General features: G+C 36.7%; 1 protein-coding gene across 1 annotated transcript in view; it reads left to right on the top strand.

Moving 5' to 3' along the window:
- Positions 1-19,301, top strand: part of CDH9 (cadherin 9) — a 106,101-nt gene that overhangs the window by 74,763 nt on the left and 12,037 nt on the right. The window contains exons 4-9 of the mRNA XM_075744855.1: positions 6,021-6,140; positions 8,481-8,648; positions 13,237-13,424; positions 14,753-15,006; positions 16,304-16,440; positions 17,819-17,940. Coding sequence (XP_075600970.1) covers positions 6,021-6,140; positions 8,481-8,648; positions 13,237-13,424; positions 14,753-15,006; positions 16,304-16,440; positions 17,819-17,940 — 989 coding nt within the window. The remainder of the gene's footprint in view (positions 1-6,020; positions 6,141-8,480; positions 8,649-13,236; positions 13,425-14,752; positions 15,007-16,303; positions 16,441-17,818; positions 17,941-19,301) is intronic.

Raw genomic sequence — 19,301 nt, 5'->3', positions numbered from 1 at the left:
TCACCAAAATGGTCATCAAGCATTGGAACAGGCTGCCCAGGGAAGTGGTTGAGTTACCATCCCTGGAGGTATTTAAAAGTTGCATGGGTGTGGCACTTAGGGACATGATTTAGTGGTGGACTTGACAGTGTTAGGCTTATGCTTGGACTCGATGATCTCAAAAGTCTTTTCCAACCTAAACAATTCTATGATTCTATGAAAATACAAGGGACTGTTTCCAGAGTAAAGCTGCATAAAAATAGCATCTTGTATTTCCAGAATGGGTGGTAAGGTCTATCTGGTTTTGCTGGTATGGAATGACAAGGAGAGGAAAAGGTAGGGAAGAAGTAGGGCTATATCACACAGCATAGCTTGGTTTTCTTCCATGTCTCATAAATTACCTTTAGTCACATTAGCAGGGATTATAGTGACTGTGTATTTACACCACAGTGGTGCAAAGTTTGTGATTGCTGGATGGGAGATCACTGAACAGCCAAAACAAAGGTACAGTACTCATCTACAGGAGCTAGCACATCAACTGACTTTGTGATCAGCCATTCTGTGAGACTATATACACAAAAATAAGAAACATCATGTTTTCAAGTGAAATTAAGTTTCACTTCATACTTACATGGTGGACTATTAAAAATCATCAACTTGGTAAAATATAATTTATGAGATATTGCATCTCCTGTTTTATGCCATGTTTTTGCCTCCTCTCTTTTCTTTTTTATAAATTTCTGCTCAATATGTATGGCTGAACTACATTTTAAGTTCCTTCTTAATTTTCCAGTATCATGGAAAATTTGAACCTTTTGAGTCTGGTTCCTCAGGTTCCTTATTTGTTCTAAGTTGGCTTTATTTGCTTTTCTCAAGTCATGCCCATTTATTCCTCTTCTAGCTTGGATCATTTATCTATTTACCTGTTGACTTTTGCTTCTTTTCTGCTTTTACTCTTCCTTTTCCTTTGATCTTACAAATCTTTCATGCTACCAACCTTCTGGCCTTTTCCGCATCAAAGAAAAAGCAGTCCAATGAAATCTCTGCTAAATTGTGGTCATGTGCAAAAGAGCAAAGTTAACTTTGCCGTTGCCTATTCCTTCAGCTTTCTAGATATGGTTGTCTTCCAGTCAAAACATAAGTTATATCTCAACCTTATTTAGCCCTGCCCTTTGTATAGAAAGCATTCTGAAGTAATGTGGTCCAACTGATGTGGTAATGAGATCCTTGGTGGCGAATTCTATGTGTTCCTAAACTTTTTAGGCTTGGGTGGTGCCATATGCCTGCTCCTAGTTCATAATTTCTCCAGTTCATTGCCTAAGCACAGACTCCTATCCAGAGAGAAAAACTTGGTCTCAAAACCTAAAGTGGTTTAATACCTCTCAATATTTCTGTAGCTTACTTAAAATTTTACTCATATATTCAGCATGGGCATTTCCATAGTATGTCCGCATGAAAATAATCCTTGGAGCCATGCTGTCTGAGCAAACTAGCTGTCCACGTATCTTCTTTAGGCTTTTAGACAAAGAAAATTCCTAATTTTGCTTCCAGAGGTTTTCCAGAGCTCTCCCAAACCTTTTCAGCTTGTGAAAGTAATCCACTTCTAAAATCTTCCCTCCATGAATAAACTTGATGAACAGCAGATTGACATTGTGCTTGAAAACAGGAAGCAAGCACAAGAGCTTCTCCTTTAGGGAGACAAAGTCCTTCCTGCCTCTCCACTTACCCAGCTGGTCTTCTATTTCTGAAAACGAAACAGCCTTTCTACTTTGAGTGGAGCTCTCTCTTAAACAGAGCTAGATACACGCACACACATACAAGTTCTGTAAAAATCAGAACTTTTCAATAATTGCCAATTTTGAAAGAAGTTGACTTGAGAAAAAATAGAAAGGAAGCTGTCTGATAAAAGTATCCTGTTTCAGCATTTTCAGATTTTTTATTTCCAAATTACTTTTTGAAAGCTTTATATTAGAAGGCCGAAGTCTAAACCAAACATCTTATTTTTTCTTAAAATCAAAAGTTCGAATTGATCTGAAATCCTACTTTTATAAAAAACGTCAGAATCAAACTCTAAATGTATTTTCAAGTTACAGAATTCCCTTTGGAAAAGAAATTTCATGGTTCTGAATGATATTTAAATCACTATCTGTCATTTTTTGATACAGCGTTCATGGTGGAATCTTGAAACATACTATGCTAACCACGTAATCTGCTCATTTTCTTCACCCAACTGGAGATTACTTTTCAAAATGAAGGTTACAGAAAAAGTTATCAGTAAAATAGCATTTTCGAATAGACATAGATATATTCTTCTGACTGGCAGAAGCGGTTTTAATTCATATCAACCAATGGAGCCAAGTAGGAACAAGAGTTACATGCAGAAGAGTATGACTTTACATGAAAAGGTAGCAAAATGCATGCCTATCGCAACTGGTGGAGGATCTTTTTTTGCACTACAGCAATCCTCTGCGGGCTATTTACTTCAGCTTTGCAAGGCACTCTGGTATTGTACTAGGAGACCTAATTATACCAGACGGATTCCTTCAAAGACTGAATAGCACAAAAAATTAGAAAACATTTTAAACATGATTAAGAAAAGCATTCTCATTTCACATGCTTTTTCAAATTTATGTCTCACTCCTCATGAGTTCTGGAAATCTGTGTTAGTGGGACTTGATTCCACAGTCCTAGATATGGAGTGATGCTCTTTCTAATTCAGTTTTCCTTTTCAGACTCTACATTCTTACATGCACGTACATGCATACACACAAACCCACACACACAAAGACATTACTTACACAGATTTAGTCTAGATTTATCTTCTCTCAGGTTATCTTCACAATTATCCTTCTGCATTTTTCCACCCTTACATTAGGACCCCAACCATCACAGATGTTGTCAAAGTGCTTAATCTTCAAGACTCAAGTGTACATCTAAGCAAAGAAGGGGGGGGGTGGAATGCTGATGCTATAGCACTCATAAAGCTTGGCAAATTCAACACACTCAGCAAACTGCTATTCCTTGCTCATTGTTGCAGACAAAGAGAAAATCTTTGAAAGACCAAGCCAACAAAACAATCTGCAAGTTGTGTGAAAGAAACATTGAGAATTCCTCAAAACAAAACAAAACAAATAAGAAAAAAAGGAAGAAAAACCAGAAAAAGGAAAAAAAAGGAAAAGAAAATAAGATATATCTCTTGAGAACTCTGAGATTTAGTTCCCATCCTGAGATGGGATAGGCTTGCTGGGTAGGATTGGGTTGAAGTTCACTTTATTTTAAAGAAAAGTGATGTTTTAGTGTGATGTGTAAAGCAAAAGATATTTTAAAGAAAAGAAATACTCCTTTGACTGGTATTGTAGTCATATTGTAGTTTTCTCTGCCATCTTTCACACCAGTTTGCTGAAGTGGTGTGTTTTTTCTCATCTGGCTGCCAGAGGCCCACCCAGCCACTCTGTCACTGAGTGCTGAGTTGCTTTATTTCATTGCCTTCCTGGTTTAATTTCAGACCCCAAAAGCTGAGAAAAGTTTCCTTTCTCATAAAGAAAAGCTGCACGAGCATTGCCTATCATCCGTGAGGATCCTCCTTTATGACACAGCAGACTGTTGGCAGAGAAGACAGTGAAGTGCACGCTGACAATTTTCTGAGGATATACCTTTTTTAAATAATTTTCATGATTGTACTATTAGTTTACTAGGAAGCAGCAGCTGTTATAACAGTGTTCTTTCACCACTCTAGAGAATTTGACAAATAAAAGAAAACATCAATATTTTGCAAACTATAATGAGATCTCATTCTATATCAGATGCACTTGAATTATCTGATAGTGACCTCTGAAGTTTCTGTAGGGTTACAGCTTCTGTACTCTCCTCAGCAACCATAATTATATTGTACTTGAGCCTCAGGAAACAAAGATATACATTTCAATGATTCAAATACAGAAATTTCCCACAGACTGCCCTGAGCTCTGAAATGCCTTTCTTAAAAAAACCCACAAAAGAGTATTCTAGGAAAAGAAACTTAATGTGCATTCAGTTGTCATGACCATACTCAAACTTCTGTATCAGTCCTAAGACAGTGCCTGGATTGGGAGGCCACAGCAACAAGTTTTCCTGATGAAGATATTTCAGTGGTTTTTTAGGGGGAGAGTGGGATGGACATGCGCACTCCCCTGATTGTTAACTTCTAGATGTTACTGTGGCACACAGTATAAGCATATGGTTCTACTGATGACGTTTGCATTGTTTATAGGCTAGCAAGTGATATTGACTCTCCTTTCCCTGTTAGTCTTGAGGAGGCATGGGATTTAACTTTTTTGCTTTTTTGAAAGCAGACAGCCCTCATAGAACTTTACATTTCTTAGAAAACTGTCTTCATTTTTGTCCAGATGAGAAGTTCTGCTGGACACTGTTAGTGACAAAATTGTCCTTAGATATTGACTTCTTCAGGATTATCTTTACAGCTCAGCTTGGCACGCAGATGACCTCTAACTGTTAACCAGGCATAAAGAAATCTAGATTGCTGATGGCGAAAATGCTCTTCAGAGTTTGATGAATTGTGTCAAAGCGTTTTTATAACTTTTATAACTGCTGGTTTGTTGCAGAGAAAGAAGTAATCCTCCCCTCTTGTCATGCTGTTCAGGTAGCCTGAAATAGTGGGAATTGCTACTATTATGTAGGTAAAACTGTTATGTGTAAAGCAGTGTTACGTACTATGAGAAAACAGGTGCATCTAACAGGACCCAATAATAACATGTAGTCTCATAAATCTGTTTTGGTTACTCTGGATTTCTACTTTCCCCAATCCCTCATACACACTGACAAGCTACATTAGAGGTGATTCACCACAGTTCCGTTAGTCACAGATAAATGAGCATCCTCTAAATTTATAGTCCAGACAGATACTTGACTGCAAGTTATCTGGGTGAACTTCAATCCAGAGAGGCTGAGCGTGAAGAAAAAAAGGAATAGGAAATGATATCCTTTAAGTGGACAGTGCTCACTAGACCTTTTTCTTATAAGGAAAGTGAGATACATAAAAAATACCCAGCCAAAAATAGGGTAAAGAGCTGCTTCTCAGTCAGCCTTCTGCCCTTGGCAAGGAGTTAAGGACCTTTGCACTTCTAGCGATTGGACTGCCTGCATTTATCCAGACATTTGTCAGCTCTAGATTGTGTTAGGAAAACGTATCCTGACATCCTGAAAATTGCTTAGAAATAAAAGCTTGTGAATAACAGTTTTGTCCTTTTATTTATCTTATAAGAAAGGCTTTACAGAAACTTTCATTTGCTTCTAATCCGTAAACTCTAGCAAGTGTATTGGCTCACAGTGCTCTTAATCCCGCATAGCCTATATTCTCCTCATTGTGATCACAGGAGACGAGTAAGGCATTTTCATGGAAAATAAGTGAATGCTGAAAAATATATTATTATCATTTAATGAATATTATTTGCCAAATAGGTGGATAATTTAGATCAAGAGAAAAAATATTACAAAACTAAGCTAATTTTTTAAAAGCATCTGAAAAATTAGTTCAGATGAGACAAAATTTTTTATTCAGTCTGATTTCAGACATTTGGAGGTTGTCATCTAAACAGAAAATGAGTATGGGAAAATTTGCTCTAGGGTAATTTACTGATTAAGCCAAACTTAAGAATCATAATGGTACTTTTCACACAGCAGCTACCTGCCTTTTAAGTGACTAACTTCAACTGAGGTCATGTTATTACCAGAAAACAATCTTCAACCCTGTTTCATCACCAAAAAACCCGAAATGCTGTGTTGGGTTTCAAAAAGACATGTGTCAGTCCCTACACATTTACTCATATTTAACTGAAGCATGAAACTTAAGTGATAATGATTTTAGTCATGAGGAATATGAGACTTTATTTTACTGTTTGGTTGGGTAGGATAACACTGGCTTTGTCCACCGGATACTGTTTGATTTTTTACAGAATTCAGTAATACTGAAAATACTGTATGTGGTTTACAAGAAGTAATTGCCTTTTTAAAATCTGCTGATACCTTGTTTGGTACCCATTTAGGTACACCTGTTATTCAAGTAACAGCCACAGATGCTGATGATGCCAACTATGGAAACAGTGCCAAAGTGGTGTACAGCATCCTCCAGGGACAGCCATATTTCTCAGTGGATCCAGAAACAGGTTAGCAATTCACGCAGTCTTAATTTTGCAATGACAGAGACAAGATGCAGGAATCAAGACACTTCTCACTTGCATTTAAACATTGGAACAGGCATATGGCATCATATGACTCGACATGAAGCTGATACACTTTTTCTAAATGGAAAATGGAATCAAATAAAAGTATGCCTTTTTTCTTAAAATAATATTGCAGAAGAAGAATTGTTTTACTTGGTATGAATAAGACTTCTGGAAGATGACTATTAACTGTAAAGGTCAACAGTTCAGAAAGGGTGTAGCATACTGTAAAGGGTCCAAAGAATCATAAAAGTATTGAAGCTTGTTTTACACCAGTTTCTGGGAATTTCATCTGTTTGTCTTTAAGAAAAGAAAAAAGGAGCTGGACAATTTCAGACTATAAGGTAAAAAAAAAATAAATTCCCGAAGGTAAATTAATTATTTCTAAAAGTCTGCGATAGATTCTTGACTATTGACGATTTTGAACTCAAGATACTTTTTGAAACTGTACTCTGATTCCAACAGCTATTAGAATTGAAGCAAGAAGCATTAATGCATTCAAGTTGTAAAGCACAAATGGAAGCCTTTTTCACTGTTATGCAAGAATCAGATAAGACAGACACAAAGAAGAAAATCTTATGTGAATTTTGGATATTTATAATCCAAAATTGGGGTTCAAAACCCAAACAAACAGCAACACCCTCCCCCACTCCAGATGCCTAATCCTAATGCACGCAAAATTTAGCAGGCATTGCAACTAGCTTGTTCCTGCACGTTATCAAAATTGTTTTGGTTTGAGAATTCAGAATTTAAGTGCAATTGTGCACAGAATCCTTAAAGTTCCTAATCCATTGAGCATGATAGCTAAATTCCTTTTGAAACAATTTCTTTTTTAAATACAGCAAGGGCATTATAGCAAACAGATAAGAGTCACATGGCTACAGTTTTAAAAGGGAGCATATTGTTTTTACCTAGGATTAAACTCTTTGGGTTTTTTTCACCTTTTCTTATCTCTTTCCTTTTTCCCTTTTTTCCTATCCCCTACTCAAACTGTTTTTAGCAGGCATGAGCAGGGAAACAGCACCAGTATCACATGGTCATTAACTGATGGCAGTAGGTGGTTAGGCAGGCAGAGAATTTGGGGGAGACCTGGGCTCTCATCTTTGGTTCCAGAATTATCTTTCATTGTTATCCAATTTTTTAATGTTACGTATAATAACAAGCCTAGGTACGGTAGTCAGAACCTGGTGATCCTGGATCAGATGTAAATGCCACAACCACTAGACTACAGATGTTTTTTTCTTTGTTTCACTCTCTTTCTAAGAGTAGGAGTTTTCCAGGGTTGCTTTTTTGCATAATAGGACAGCTTCCATATCAAGCCAAGCTTGTAATGAGAGCCTTCTTCTGAGAAATGAAAGGCAAGGGTGTGAATCCTACAAGCAAAAAAGGACACTGTATTTAAATTATCCCACTTCACAAGAGAAAGCTTTCATCACTTCAACTTTGCAAAGCCACCACCCTTCTAAATAAATAAATAAATAAATAAATAAATAAATAAAATTAAGTAAATAAATAAATAAATAGATAAATGTAAAAAAGAGCTCTGCTTGGTTTTCTAAAAGAAAACATGAGTGTGTCCACTTTAATGAAAAGGTCTTTTGGGATTTGGATCCCTGGAGGACTGAGGTCACTTCTCTGTTCTGGGTATGGGATTTCTGGGTTTCTCACCTGAGATCCATACTCTTTTTGTGTGCTGTACAAGAGTCTGCGCCATTTACATTACATTTATGAAATTCTTGAGATTGGACGCCCCAAAAAAAGAATTTCCAACACTTATTTTACAGTTTTTTCAATTCTTTTATTAGTTATAGCCCTAGATGACTTACAGTTGCCATCACTGAGCATTAAAATCTATGATCTATTACAGTCCAAAAGAATGAATCCAGGGCGTGTTAGAGTTCAGCCTTGTGCTATAATGTCAAAACCTCACCAGGGCTTGAGATTACATAATGCATTAAAATAATAACTGGGAACAGTAACTGAAAAAATTAATTAATTCAACACACATATTTATCTTTTTGTCATTGAAAGAATAATTAAATTGATTTAGCACATCACAAACAATGAATAATTCTCTGTTACACTTATTTCTCTTTTTTCTTAAAATCACATCAAATCAGCCATAGCTAGAAAGGCTTATTGCAGTATAACTTGTATCAATTGCTATGGATTAACATCTGCACAGTATATTTTACATGAATACATCTTAAAACTCTGAGATTAAAGTGGGTGGTGCTTCTTCTCCTTCACCTCTCTGTCTCTCATATTTCTCTCTTCTCCAAGGCATAATCAAGACTGCTTTACCGGACATGAGCAGAGAAAACAGGGAACAGTATCAAGTGGTCATCCAGGCCAAAGACATGGGAGGCCAGATGGGAGGACTATCAGGGACCACCACCGTGAACATCACACTGACTGATGTCAATGACAATCCGCCTCGCTTCCCCCAGAGTATGGAGCATCTATCAGTTCTGTTGTTTTCCAAAGAATCTCTCTAAAATCAGCTGTTTCACTGTCACCATCTGGGCATCTGGGATCTTCTTTCTTCTCCTTTTTTTTTTTTTTTATATATAAATACTAGCCCTCTGCTGTGTGTGTGTTTATGTTGCAGCATTATTAAGAAAAATGGAAATCTGCCTCCATTTTTTTAATAGCAAAATATTTCTTGCAATGATAAACTTCCCATTCTTACTCTGCTTCCAGGAATGTGAGCTGTAACCATAACCTAGGCCAACTGCAGGGACTTGAAAGCATTTACAGGAGTTTAATTACAAAATCTATGGTTCAGTTTTTGAAGACACTTGTAGTTCCACATGTTAGGGCAAGCAAATAGGTCAGGAAATTTTCTAATGTACCACCTTGAACAGTCAGAGTTGGTCAGGTGGTATGCTCTGCTGGAAGTCTAAGCATTTGGTTTAGGTACTTGTAATCTCTGTTCAGCTCTTGATGTTAAATGATTTTGATGACCTAGACCAGTTTGACACAACTAAGTTTTTTTTTTTTTTAAATATCTCTGTAGAATAAAAAATGGCAAACAACAGAAAGCTGCACAATGCAGAAAGCTTCACAGCATACTGCAGATCCTTTCATCCCAGGCCAGTGGTTTAAATCCAATCCCAAGTTATTATAATCAGTGTCTGATAACTGTTTGATAGGCTGCAGATATAAGACATTTTCAGCCTCAGTTCAGTGCCTGCTGGAAAAATGTCCACATTATAAAATTTGAATTACTTGTTGGCACTGATTAGGGATCTGACTGGCTCTCTTTACTGATTCACCAAGGACTGAACAAACAGAGCTGATTTAGAAAATGCTCTCCTGGACTTGAAGAAACTTGAAAAGCACTTCAGTACCATGGCAATAAGTACACTCAGAAAAGTATAAACAGGTCAACCTACAACAGATTTTTAAAAACATTAGAAAACTCTGACAGTGTAGGAGAAAGGATTCTTGAAATTGCATACAACTTTTTTTATCTCTGTTCGTGATAACAGAGTGCTTTTTAAAAAAGAGAGGGGAGGGGAAGTACTGCAGTCCTCATAAAGAAAATATAATTTGAATTCACACTCAGAGTTTACTTGCTGAGAATCACCTTCACACGGCAAACTCAAACAGCAATTTTTAACCAGCCTTTCTGTTTGACTTCAGGAGGGGGATACTTCTTAAACACGTATAGCATGAGATAGCCCACAATATTTTGGCAAATAAGAATTCTTGAACCTAAATTAGAATACAAAGTACCACATTGCATTTTAAGCTTTGCTGCTGAATTAAATTAAATTAAATTAAATTTAATTTAATTTAAAAATTAAAGAATGAAGAATGCATAGAACTGCAAAATAACAGGGTTTTCAGTCTCAGCCTTTGTTCCTTATGATGTTCTTTCAAGATTAGCTGAAGCTTGAAATCTATGGAAGTTCTGATTATTTCAATGAACTTTGGGTTTGGTACTTAATTATAGAGAAATTTACACGATTTGATGCCTCATACAATATTCTCTGTAGCTTTCTACTTTGAACATCACTGAAACACATTGGATAGGCTATAGAAGACCTGCTGTGGGATCTATTCAATGGTGCAATTTTCATTTTGCTGACGACCCTTCCCTCTCATTTTCTTTCTCCTCAGCAGGGTGGTTTTCAACACTTTCTAGGAAATCAAACATAGAGAAACATCTGGAGGCTTTAATTTCTTCTTAGACAGTTATGAAGAGAGGCATATCTTTCAAGAACTATCTAGTTCTGGAAGTCTGATCCTTCCAAAAACAATTATCTCCCATTTTCTCTTATGTAAGGCAACTATAAGTGAAAATGTGGCCCAAAGCAGAGAGTGAATTGCAAATGGAAGCAACAGGAGTTAATGTCAAGGTATCAAAGAAATAAAGATTGATTTCTTACAGAAGACAGGAAAATGGCAGAGTGCACTGTGAAGTACTGGTTGTTCAGAATGCATTAAGGGAGAACTGATTTTCTAGGGGTTTTTGTTTCCTGGAAGGAATCCTGGACAGTTAAAAGACATAGGCTTAAACTGAATTTAAATGGCACTATAATGAAAATCTTACACATTTTGAATTCAGTTGTACTCTAAACCAAATTAGCCATCTCGCATGCCGAAAATGCATAGCACTCACACAGCACCGCAAAAATAAGGAATGCTTTTAGATGCAAAAGCAATCAAGGGAGTTATTTATTCTGGAAGAAGTCATAAGTACTATGATTAAATCCGTTCTTACAGTATTTCTGGCTCACCTGCCAGGCCCTTGACTTTGAGCAAGCCTTCAAACTTACAGTTAGCTGCCAGGAATCCTAACTTTTGTCCCATTTTCAGCCTGGTTTAAGGGAATAACATGCATTTTAGTCTGTGCGGATTGCAGCCAAACAATTTACTGCTGAGTTTTCACTTGCAACCTTGAATTTGTAACAGCAAATACAATTTAGCATCAAGCATTAGCTTCCATTTTGTTACACATCTATATAAATATAAGGTATTTGCAGTGACACTCTTTTGTACTTAGTCTGTACAATTGGGGATAGAAACTCATTCAACACTCAGACATTTGGTTTAGTCCTTGTACTTAAAAGGAACCTTCAGGACCCTTTAAGTGTCTTAAAAGAAAGGAAAGGACATGTAAACATAGGAAAGAGGCTAATTGCAAGAAAGATCTTTGACCGTACAAGTCAATACAATTTATGCAGGTTCTTATTGCACCCTTCAAAAAAAGATTGTGCATTTAATCAGGTGCTAATTTTGTCAGGTCCAGACTCTTAAGGTATTTTTCCAATGCTACTACTTCACTCAGTAAATTAATATTAATTAATATTAATATAATATTAAATGACTTAGGAGTCTTGGTGGACAGCAAGCTCTCCATGAGCAAGCAATGTGCCCTTGTGGCCAAGAAGGCCAATGGTATCCTGGGGGGCATTGAGAAGAGCGTGGCCAGCAGGTTGTTGAGAGAAGTTATCCTCCCCCTCTACTCTGCCCTGGTGAGGCCACATCTGGAGTTCTGTGTCCAGTTCTGGGCTCCCCAGTTCAAGAAAAACAGGGAACTACTGGAGAGAGTCCAGCGGAGGGCTACGAGGATGATGAGGAGACCGAGGCATCTCTCGTATGAGGAAAGGCTGAGAGAGCTGGGTCTGTTTAGGCTGGAGAAGACTGAGAGGGGAATCTCATCAATGCTTATAAATATCTAAAGGGCAGGTGTCAAAAGGAAGGGGCCAGACTCTTTTCAGCAGTGCTCAGCAACAGGACAAGAGGCAACCGGCACAAACAGGAACCCAGGAAGTTCCGCCTGAGTGTGAGGAAAAACTTCTTCACTGTGAGGGTGACCAAGCCCTGGGACAGGCTGCCCAGAGAGGTTGTGGAGTCTTCTTCTCTGGAGATACTCAAAATGCACTGGACACCATCCTGTGCAACCTGCTCTAGGTGATCCTGCTTTACCAGGGGGGTTGGACTAGATGATCTCCAGAGGTCCCTTCCACCCCCTACCATTCTGTGATTCTGTGAATCTGTGTAATTTACATGAGAAAACACATCAAAAGAAACATCACATTCTGGAGTGTCACATGTAAAATGTTGAATATATCAGAATCTGTTTTACATTTTCTTGGTAGCAAATAACTGAAAATACTGATTTAGAAATATTTCTGTCTTGCTAGTGATGAAAGGTCTTCATTGTCTAGTTCTGACTGGTCAAGAAAACCATTTGATTAGTACATTTTCTGCAACAGCATGTCTTTATTATTAGATTTTTATTGCAAATGCTGTCAGAAAATACATATAAATTCACTTTTCATGTGTAATCAGAATTCTTTCTAGCAAACCCTGATTATAAAAACATTAAATGAAACCAACCATTTGAAAGAGCACAAAAAGTATGTGCAGAGTAAATTAAAGAAAATCTGAATGTATCTGCATTTCAATTAACTATAGCAATTAACATGAACATGTATCCAAATGCTCTTTGCCATGACTCTTTAGTATGTATTACCACTAATGGATGAATGAATTACTTTCACACAGAACACCTACAAATCTTGAATATATTTTTCAAAAGAATTAAGAAAAAAAGCCTATTTTATTTTAGTCTCTTTCCAAAATCCACACTGGTTTTTACAACTCTTGTGCATTGACAAAACAAAACAAAACAAAATCCCCTACTACTTCTAAATATATCTGGGAACATATCTAGAAAACTCGAAAAATATATACATATACTGTTAAATAATCAAGGTTAGAACTGGTGCCTTATTATTGAGCTTCTCTGTTCCTTATAGCTGAAGAACAAAAACAAAAAAACCAACCAAACAAAAAACCTATTAAAAGCACAGCACTAAATGGCTTTGAAGAATCACTTGAAATTCTTGTGACAGTTTGTCAATCAACTCTGTTTTAAAGTTTAGTATGATGACTAACAGCATTTTTCTTAAAGTGTTTCAAACTTCAAGTTACTTAAAACACCCAGGTGAAAATGAAGATGTTTATTATTCAGAAGAACAAAGCTTCTCAAAATAATAAATGCTTGATTTCGCTCTTCCAGGCACCTACCAGTTCAGCTCTCATGAGTCTGCACCGCCTGGGACTCCTCTTGGCAGAATTAAAGCCAATGACCCCGATGTGGGTGAAAATGCAGAGATTGAGTATAGCATCTCCAATGGGGATGGATCAGACATGTTTGATATCATCACTGACAAGGACACACAGGAAGGGATTATAACTGTCAAAAAGGTTTCTTTTTTCTCCCTCTCTTTTATATGTACTTAGCTCTCCAGGTGTTATGTTTTTTTTTCTTTTTCCAGGGGAAGGGAGGGTATATCTCACAAGGGGTCAGGCTGCCAAGGAGTTGTTGTATTAGTTTTGTTCTCTTTCTTCAGCAGATATCTGTTATTTTCAAGTCTCAAGGGAAATTTACTGGCATGTCACTTCACATAAAGCAATATTTCAGTGGCTGCTGTCTGTTCAATATATATACTCTCACACACAGTACTTTTGAATTAGGGCTGTGAAAACCTGGAGGGGTTCAGTTCACAGTGGGGTTTGTCAGCTGAATGCTGGAGTGAGGCTCACAAGGGTTGGAGGCTCACCTGAAGTTTGATGAACTTACACCTCCAAGGCTAAACTGTCCCGCTCTAATCTGTCCAACGGTCAGGTATCTCCAGTACCTAAAACCTGTCTTGGTGTAAGTCTAATCTTGGTGAAATTTAAGTTGTTACATATTATGTCAATGGAAGTCCAAAAAGCAAAGACATGGGCAGAAATTTAATCCAAAATACCATCTCTGACAGATGTACTGGTTGCTTTTTTAGTGTTCAGACTGTTAAACTGTGAACATTGTTTGCAGTTCTATTCTTATTGAAGACATCAGTAACAACTAAGTGCTGTCTACGTATATATATAAAAAAAATATAGATCTATATACATATATTTGGAAATATACATATATTTATGTATGTGCATGCATATATATGTGTGCACATATGAATGTATATATACATATGCATGTATGGATATGCATAATATAAATGTCACATAGATTGGAAATCAGACTTCATCGCTTTTCTTCTCATTCTGGAACGTAGAGGCGAGGGACAGGTCTGGGTTGCTCGTGATGCAAAAATAGTCAAGGGTAGATGGTGGTGGAGTAGGAGTAAGGGAATGGGACAGAGAGCATTTAAGAACTGGGATAACTGTTATTGTTTCTACCAATGAGGTGAGACAAATGAGACCTTTAGCAACTCCTACTTGTGGGTTGAGTCCAACTTCCATGTTGCTTACTTCTTCTATTTTCTATAGATTGACCCCTCCTGGTTTTCCAGGAATCTGACCAAGTAGTAGGCAGAGGGATCATAATTGCCTTGCTGCCCTACAATACTCCTTATTTTTCTTATACCTAGAACAGGCCCTAATATACTCCATCTTCTCCAAGATGCATTAAGTTTTAGAGCTTTTGCTCCTAAAAATGCGTACACTTCTAATTCAGCATTATAAACCTGACTCACATTTCTTGCAAAGTGACACAGTTTTCTTTATTATCATTATTATTATTTGCTCCCCAGCATCTGGATTTTGAAAACAAGATGTTATACACCTTAAGAGTGGAAGCAACCAACACTCATCCTGATCCTCGTTTTCTTCAGCTGGGGCCATTCAAAGACACAGCTTTGGTCAAAATTTCTGTGGAAGACATAGATGAACCTCCAGTGTTCAGCAGACCCTGGTATTTAATAGAGGTAGATGAAGATGCCAAGGAAGGAAGCATTATTGGGCAGGTTGTAGCCCACGATCCGGATATAACAAAGAACGCAATAAAGTAAGCCATTACACAATATAAATGCTTTAAATGTGGGTCAAGTCTCATGCACAAAGTGTAGTTAGAGTGCAATGTAATAGGGGACCACTTAAGTAATTAAGGCCATAGGGGCTACTGAAAAGCATCAAGCGGAGAAATATCTATGGGAGCCTATGAAGGCAAACAGTTAACAGCGCAGAGTATGTTTCTGAAGGACAGTCTATAGCCACCAGGTAAAACAAAAGGAGAGATCAGCATTTAACTGGCATCGTGTTCTAGAACTTTCACAAAATTGTTCATCAGATTATGCTTGTTTCCAATGGCAAACTTACGTAAAATACTCAAAATGATGTGTTTCTACACTCCCTGCTGGTTGATAGCAGTCAGCCTTCTCTACCTTTATAATCTCCTAGACATAACACTGTCTACCATGTTCCATAGCCTAACTGTTATAATGATCACATTATATTAAAGAAGAATGACTGTGAGAAAGTCATAACATTAGAAGTAAGAGTTCAGGGCTTTGAAATTGTTGTAATTGTTAGACATGTGCTATTATAATCTGCAGTAACAAACACAGCACTGAAATTTGTGTATTTACCATGATTAGGAAAACTGATTTCTGCATTTCTGAACAAGCCTGTTGTGGCCTGCAGCAGTAAAGTCTGGGGTAGGAGGTGGGAAAGGAGAAAGAAAATAAAAAATTTTTAAGTGATCTATGCATAAAAATCTCAATTTAACCTGATAGTGACTGGCAACTAGTAGACCAATTAAAAAACACTTGTAAAACAAGTTTTTCTTTGTTGGGAAAGAACAAAGCAAAAGCAAGTGTTATAAAATAAAATTTTAAGAACTTTCATTGTAAACAACAACTAATCCAAAGATTTTTTTTGTGATTTTGATGGTCCTTGTGACATCTCAAAAATATCTTGTTATAAATTGATACTTAATTATATCTGCAACGTGTGTCCTATGAGTTGTCAAAGAAACAATTAATTTGAAAAAAAAAAATCTAAGAATGTTCATTTTTAGTTGTTATTCCAGCATTCACTTTATAAGCTAAAAATGCAATTTTGAATATCAGTCTAACAAACTGCCCACATAAACAGTTTGCTCTTCATCCCGCTCACTAGTATTAAAAAAATTGTTTTTCAGTATTTGCAACATGCTGCACTCCTCAGGCAGCTACAGGAAAGCTTAGGTTAATTGTAAAGAAAATGTTCTTGATTAACCACAGTTAAAATTTAGAGGCGGCTGTGAGCTAAAGTAGAGACTGTAACAGGAAATAGTGATGCTCAGTTGTACTCTATCTTGACAGATACTCTGTGGATCGACACACTGACCTTGACAGAATATTCAACATCTATTCAGGAAATGGATCCTTATTCATCTCAAAGCCACTTGACCGGGAAGAAACTCCCTGGCACAATATCACTGTCATAGCAACTGAAATCAGTAAGTTGGAGATCATTTATCTTGGAAGAACATTAGAACTGAGAAAAGTCTGAAATTTTACAGCATCTATGAATTATCTTGTTTCATTAGTTTTGCCCTTATTCAGATATTATCAATAGACAGAGTATCTTTAAATGCACATCTAAAAGTTCAATTTACTACTTTAGGATTATCTTTGCCTGTTTATGAAAAGATAATTTGGAATTCTCAGGCTCAATGAAACCACGTACAGTATATATTAGGCAGGTTAACTGGTTCTCTGAGAATTCCCAGCAAATAATTTGGTGCAGGTGTGATGCACTGGCTTTATCCTAAGCTACGTCTTTAGGAGAATCCTTGGGAAAAAAGCTGTCCAGGATGGACAAATAACATGTTGTCAGAATGACCGCTGTAAACAGGGGAAGAAATTATGCTTTACCTCAACTGCTTTATCTTATCCCAGGAAATGGCTTCATTTGAAGCTAAGACTAGAGGAAGTTCTTTCCCTTCCATTTCTGAAGCAAACACTGGCCCTAAGTCTTTCGCCTGGGTTCTTTACTGTTCTGTTGGACCCTTTTAGATCTGGATGTCTCGTGCTTGCCTTTTCTTTCCAGCCAACTGATAACAGTGATCAAAGAGGACGCAGAGACACCAATTTTAGGAAACAACTTTTCTCCCTTCTTTCATTCTCCCTATAGATTCCTCAGGAGTCTATGTGCTTAACAGTGTGGGAGTCAGGTAATAGGGAAAGATGAATTATATCCCCATTTTCAGAAAGACTGATAGCTTTTCCTCATAAATGCTTTTTCATTGTTTGGTCAAATATGGTCTCCATTTTCAGTATGTGTACTGCGAGATTCATCTCCAGCAATAGCTTGACCTTGCAGGTCAAGTTTGTGAAGACCAGTTGATGATAACATCTACCTATCTCTCTTTTTTTGTTTTGTTTTTACATTTTGGAGAGAAAGGACAACTTTGGGTTGTTGGGGTTTTTTATGTGTTGTTGGTGGTGACTGACGCTGTTTAACTGCTTTACTGATTTGAACAAGTAAATGTTCTTGACAGATCGACCTCAGGAAACAGCTTTTGCAGTGAAACATTTACTGCACTGATGTATGGAATACAAGTCAATAACAACTCAGTGACCTGTTTTTAATGCAAATCAATTTAAATATACTTTCTGTTATTTCAAAATACGTATACCATAATAGAACAATTTGTTTCAAATATAAATACGGCTTTTATGCATATGGAATGTATGTCAGTAGAAAATGAAATACAGCTTTAAGATAATCAAGATAAATGAACATATCTAATGTATATTAGATAATTTCAGGTCCTTTCATAGTCGTAGACTGTAAATCTTTGCATTGTAATATAAATAATTTTCTTGTTTCAGATAATCCTAAACAAAGTAGCCAGATATCTGTCTTCATCCGGATTTTAGACATAAATGATCATGCACCAGAATTTGCCAAATACTATGAGACATTTGTTTGTGAAAATGCAAAAGCAGGACAGGTAAAAAAAATACTTATGTTACTGAAAAACTTGTAATGAAACTATTCTGGAATACCGTCATGAAGACTTCAATGTATCTTAATTTCAACAACTGTAAACCAACAACCTCTTTAATCCCTGCCTTCTACAGAAACTACTAGTTGATTCAAAAAAGATTTAAGGAGGTAAAAGATGCAAGATTTTACCCTAGTATAATAACATATATAATACAAAATCATACTTTCAGGTGGTTTTTCGTTCCTAATATCAGAAAATATTTTTTCAGAACTAGTTATGCATAATGCTACAAGACCCTTTATACTATTTGATAATTCCATTTCTTTCTAGATTTTTTTCAAAGCTGAGGTAAAGTAACCACCCCTTCAAGTACACAAAGCAGGAAAATCTTTTATTATGCTTCAGTAAAGGAGATATGAAAAATAAACTTTTACAAAAATAAAAGATAATGCAAGTAAGTTAAATTTGAATTTGGAGTTGAGTTGAATTTGGTGAAAGCTCATGTATATCTCTTTCTGAACTATCATCTGAGCAATTCTGTAATAATCTAGAAAGAAAAAAACAAGATTTGTAGAGAAAATAAAGTGATGACTGGGAACTGAGAAAGAAGGCATACCAACAGAACTCAGAGGCAAGATATTACAGAAATCTCTTAATATTATTGCCACTACAACCAACATCTATTTATGCTAATGCCAGTCAGCCTTTCAGTTTTAAATCATGTGAAAAAAATATAAGTTTTGCTGATTTTTAATTCTGAAAGTATTTACTAAAGAACTGGATTTAATAGCAGAACAGGTACTTCCAGATTGTCTTTCAAGCATGGGCCTAAGTCCATGCATGAGCCTTTTCTATAGACTGATGCATCTCTGAGTGGAAGACAAAACTTGCGATCATTATTTTCTCTAGCACAAATCTGAGTGGGTTCCTGCTCTGATGGAAAGAGGCAAGGATGGAGCCCTAAACTCATCTTAGGTCTGTCCTTGTGTCTCACTAGTTTTATGTTGCCATCATCCGACTAATACTGGCTGACTTCACAGAAATATTTGGAAAGGATCAGAATATAGGATATTTTGTTTGTCCTTAGAGCACAGTGACCATACAACACTCAAAGTCTTTACAGGACTGTGGGATATGGATACGCATCAGGAAGCATGCTCGTGTTTTACCTTGGTCGCTACCCAGTGTTGTATTTAACATAGTCATGGGGACTGCACTGAAAGTAGCACAGACGTTACCTGAGATGAGTCTAGAATTTCAGGTCCTGCAGAACTCTAGACAGAGTAAGAACACGCAATTTACCAGTTGCAATTCAAATGATGTTTTATGAATCGTTTAACAGATTAAAAAAAAATAAAGAGACC

This window comes from Balearica regulorum, chromosome 2, assembly GCF_011004875.1.
Source record: "Balearica regulorum gibbericeps isolate bBalReg1 chromosome 2, bBalReg1.pri, whole genome shotgun sequence".
In the NCBI taxonomy this organism is placed as follows: Eukaryota; Metazoa; Chordata; class Aves; order Gruiformes; family Gruidae; genus Balearica; species Balearica regulorum.
The sequence above is the reverse complement of the archived record's forward strand: the minus strand, read 5'-3'. Positions and strand labels throughout refer to the sequence as shown.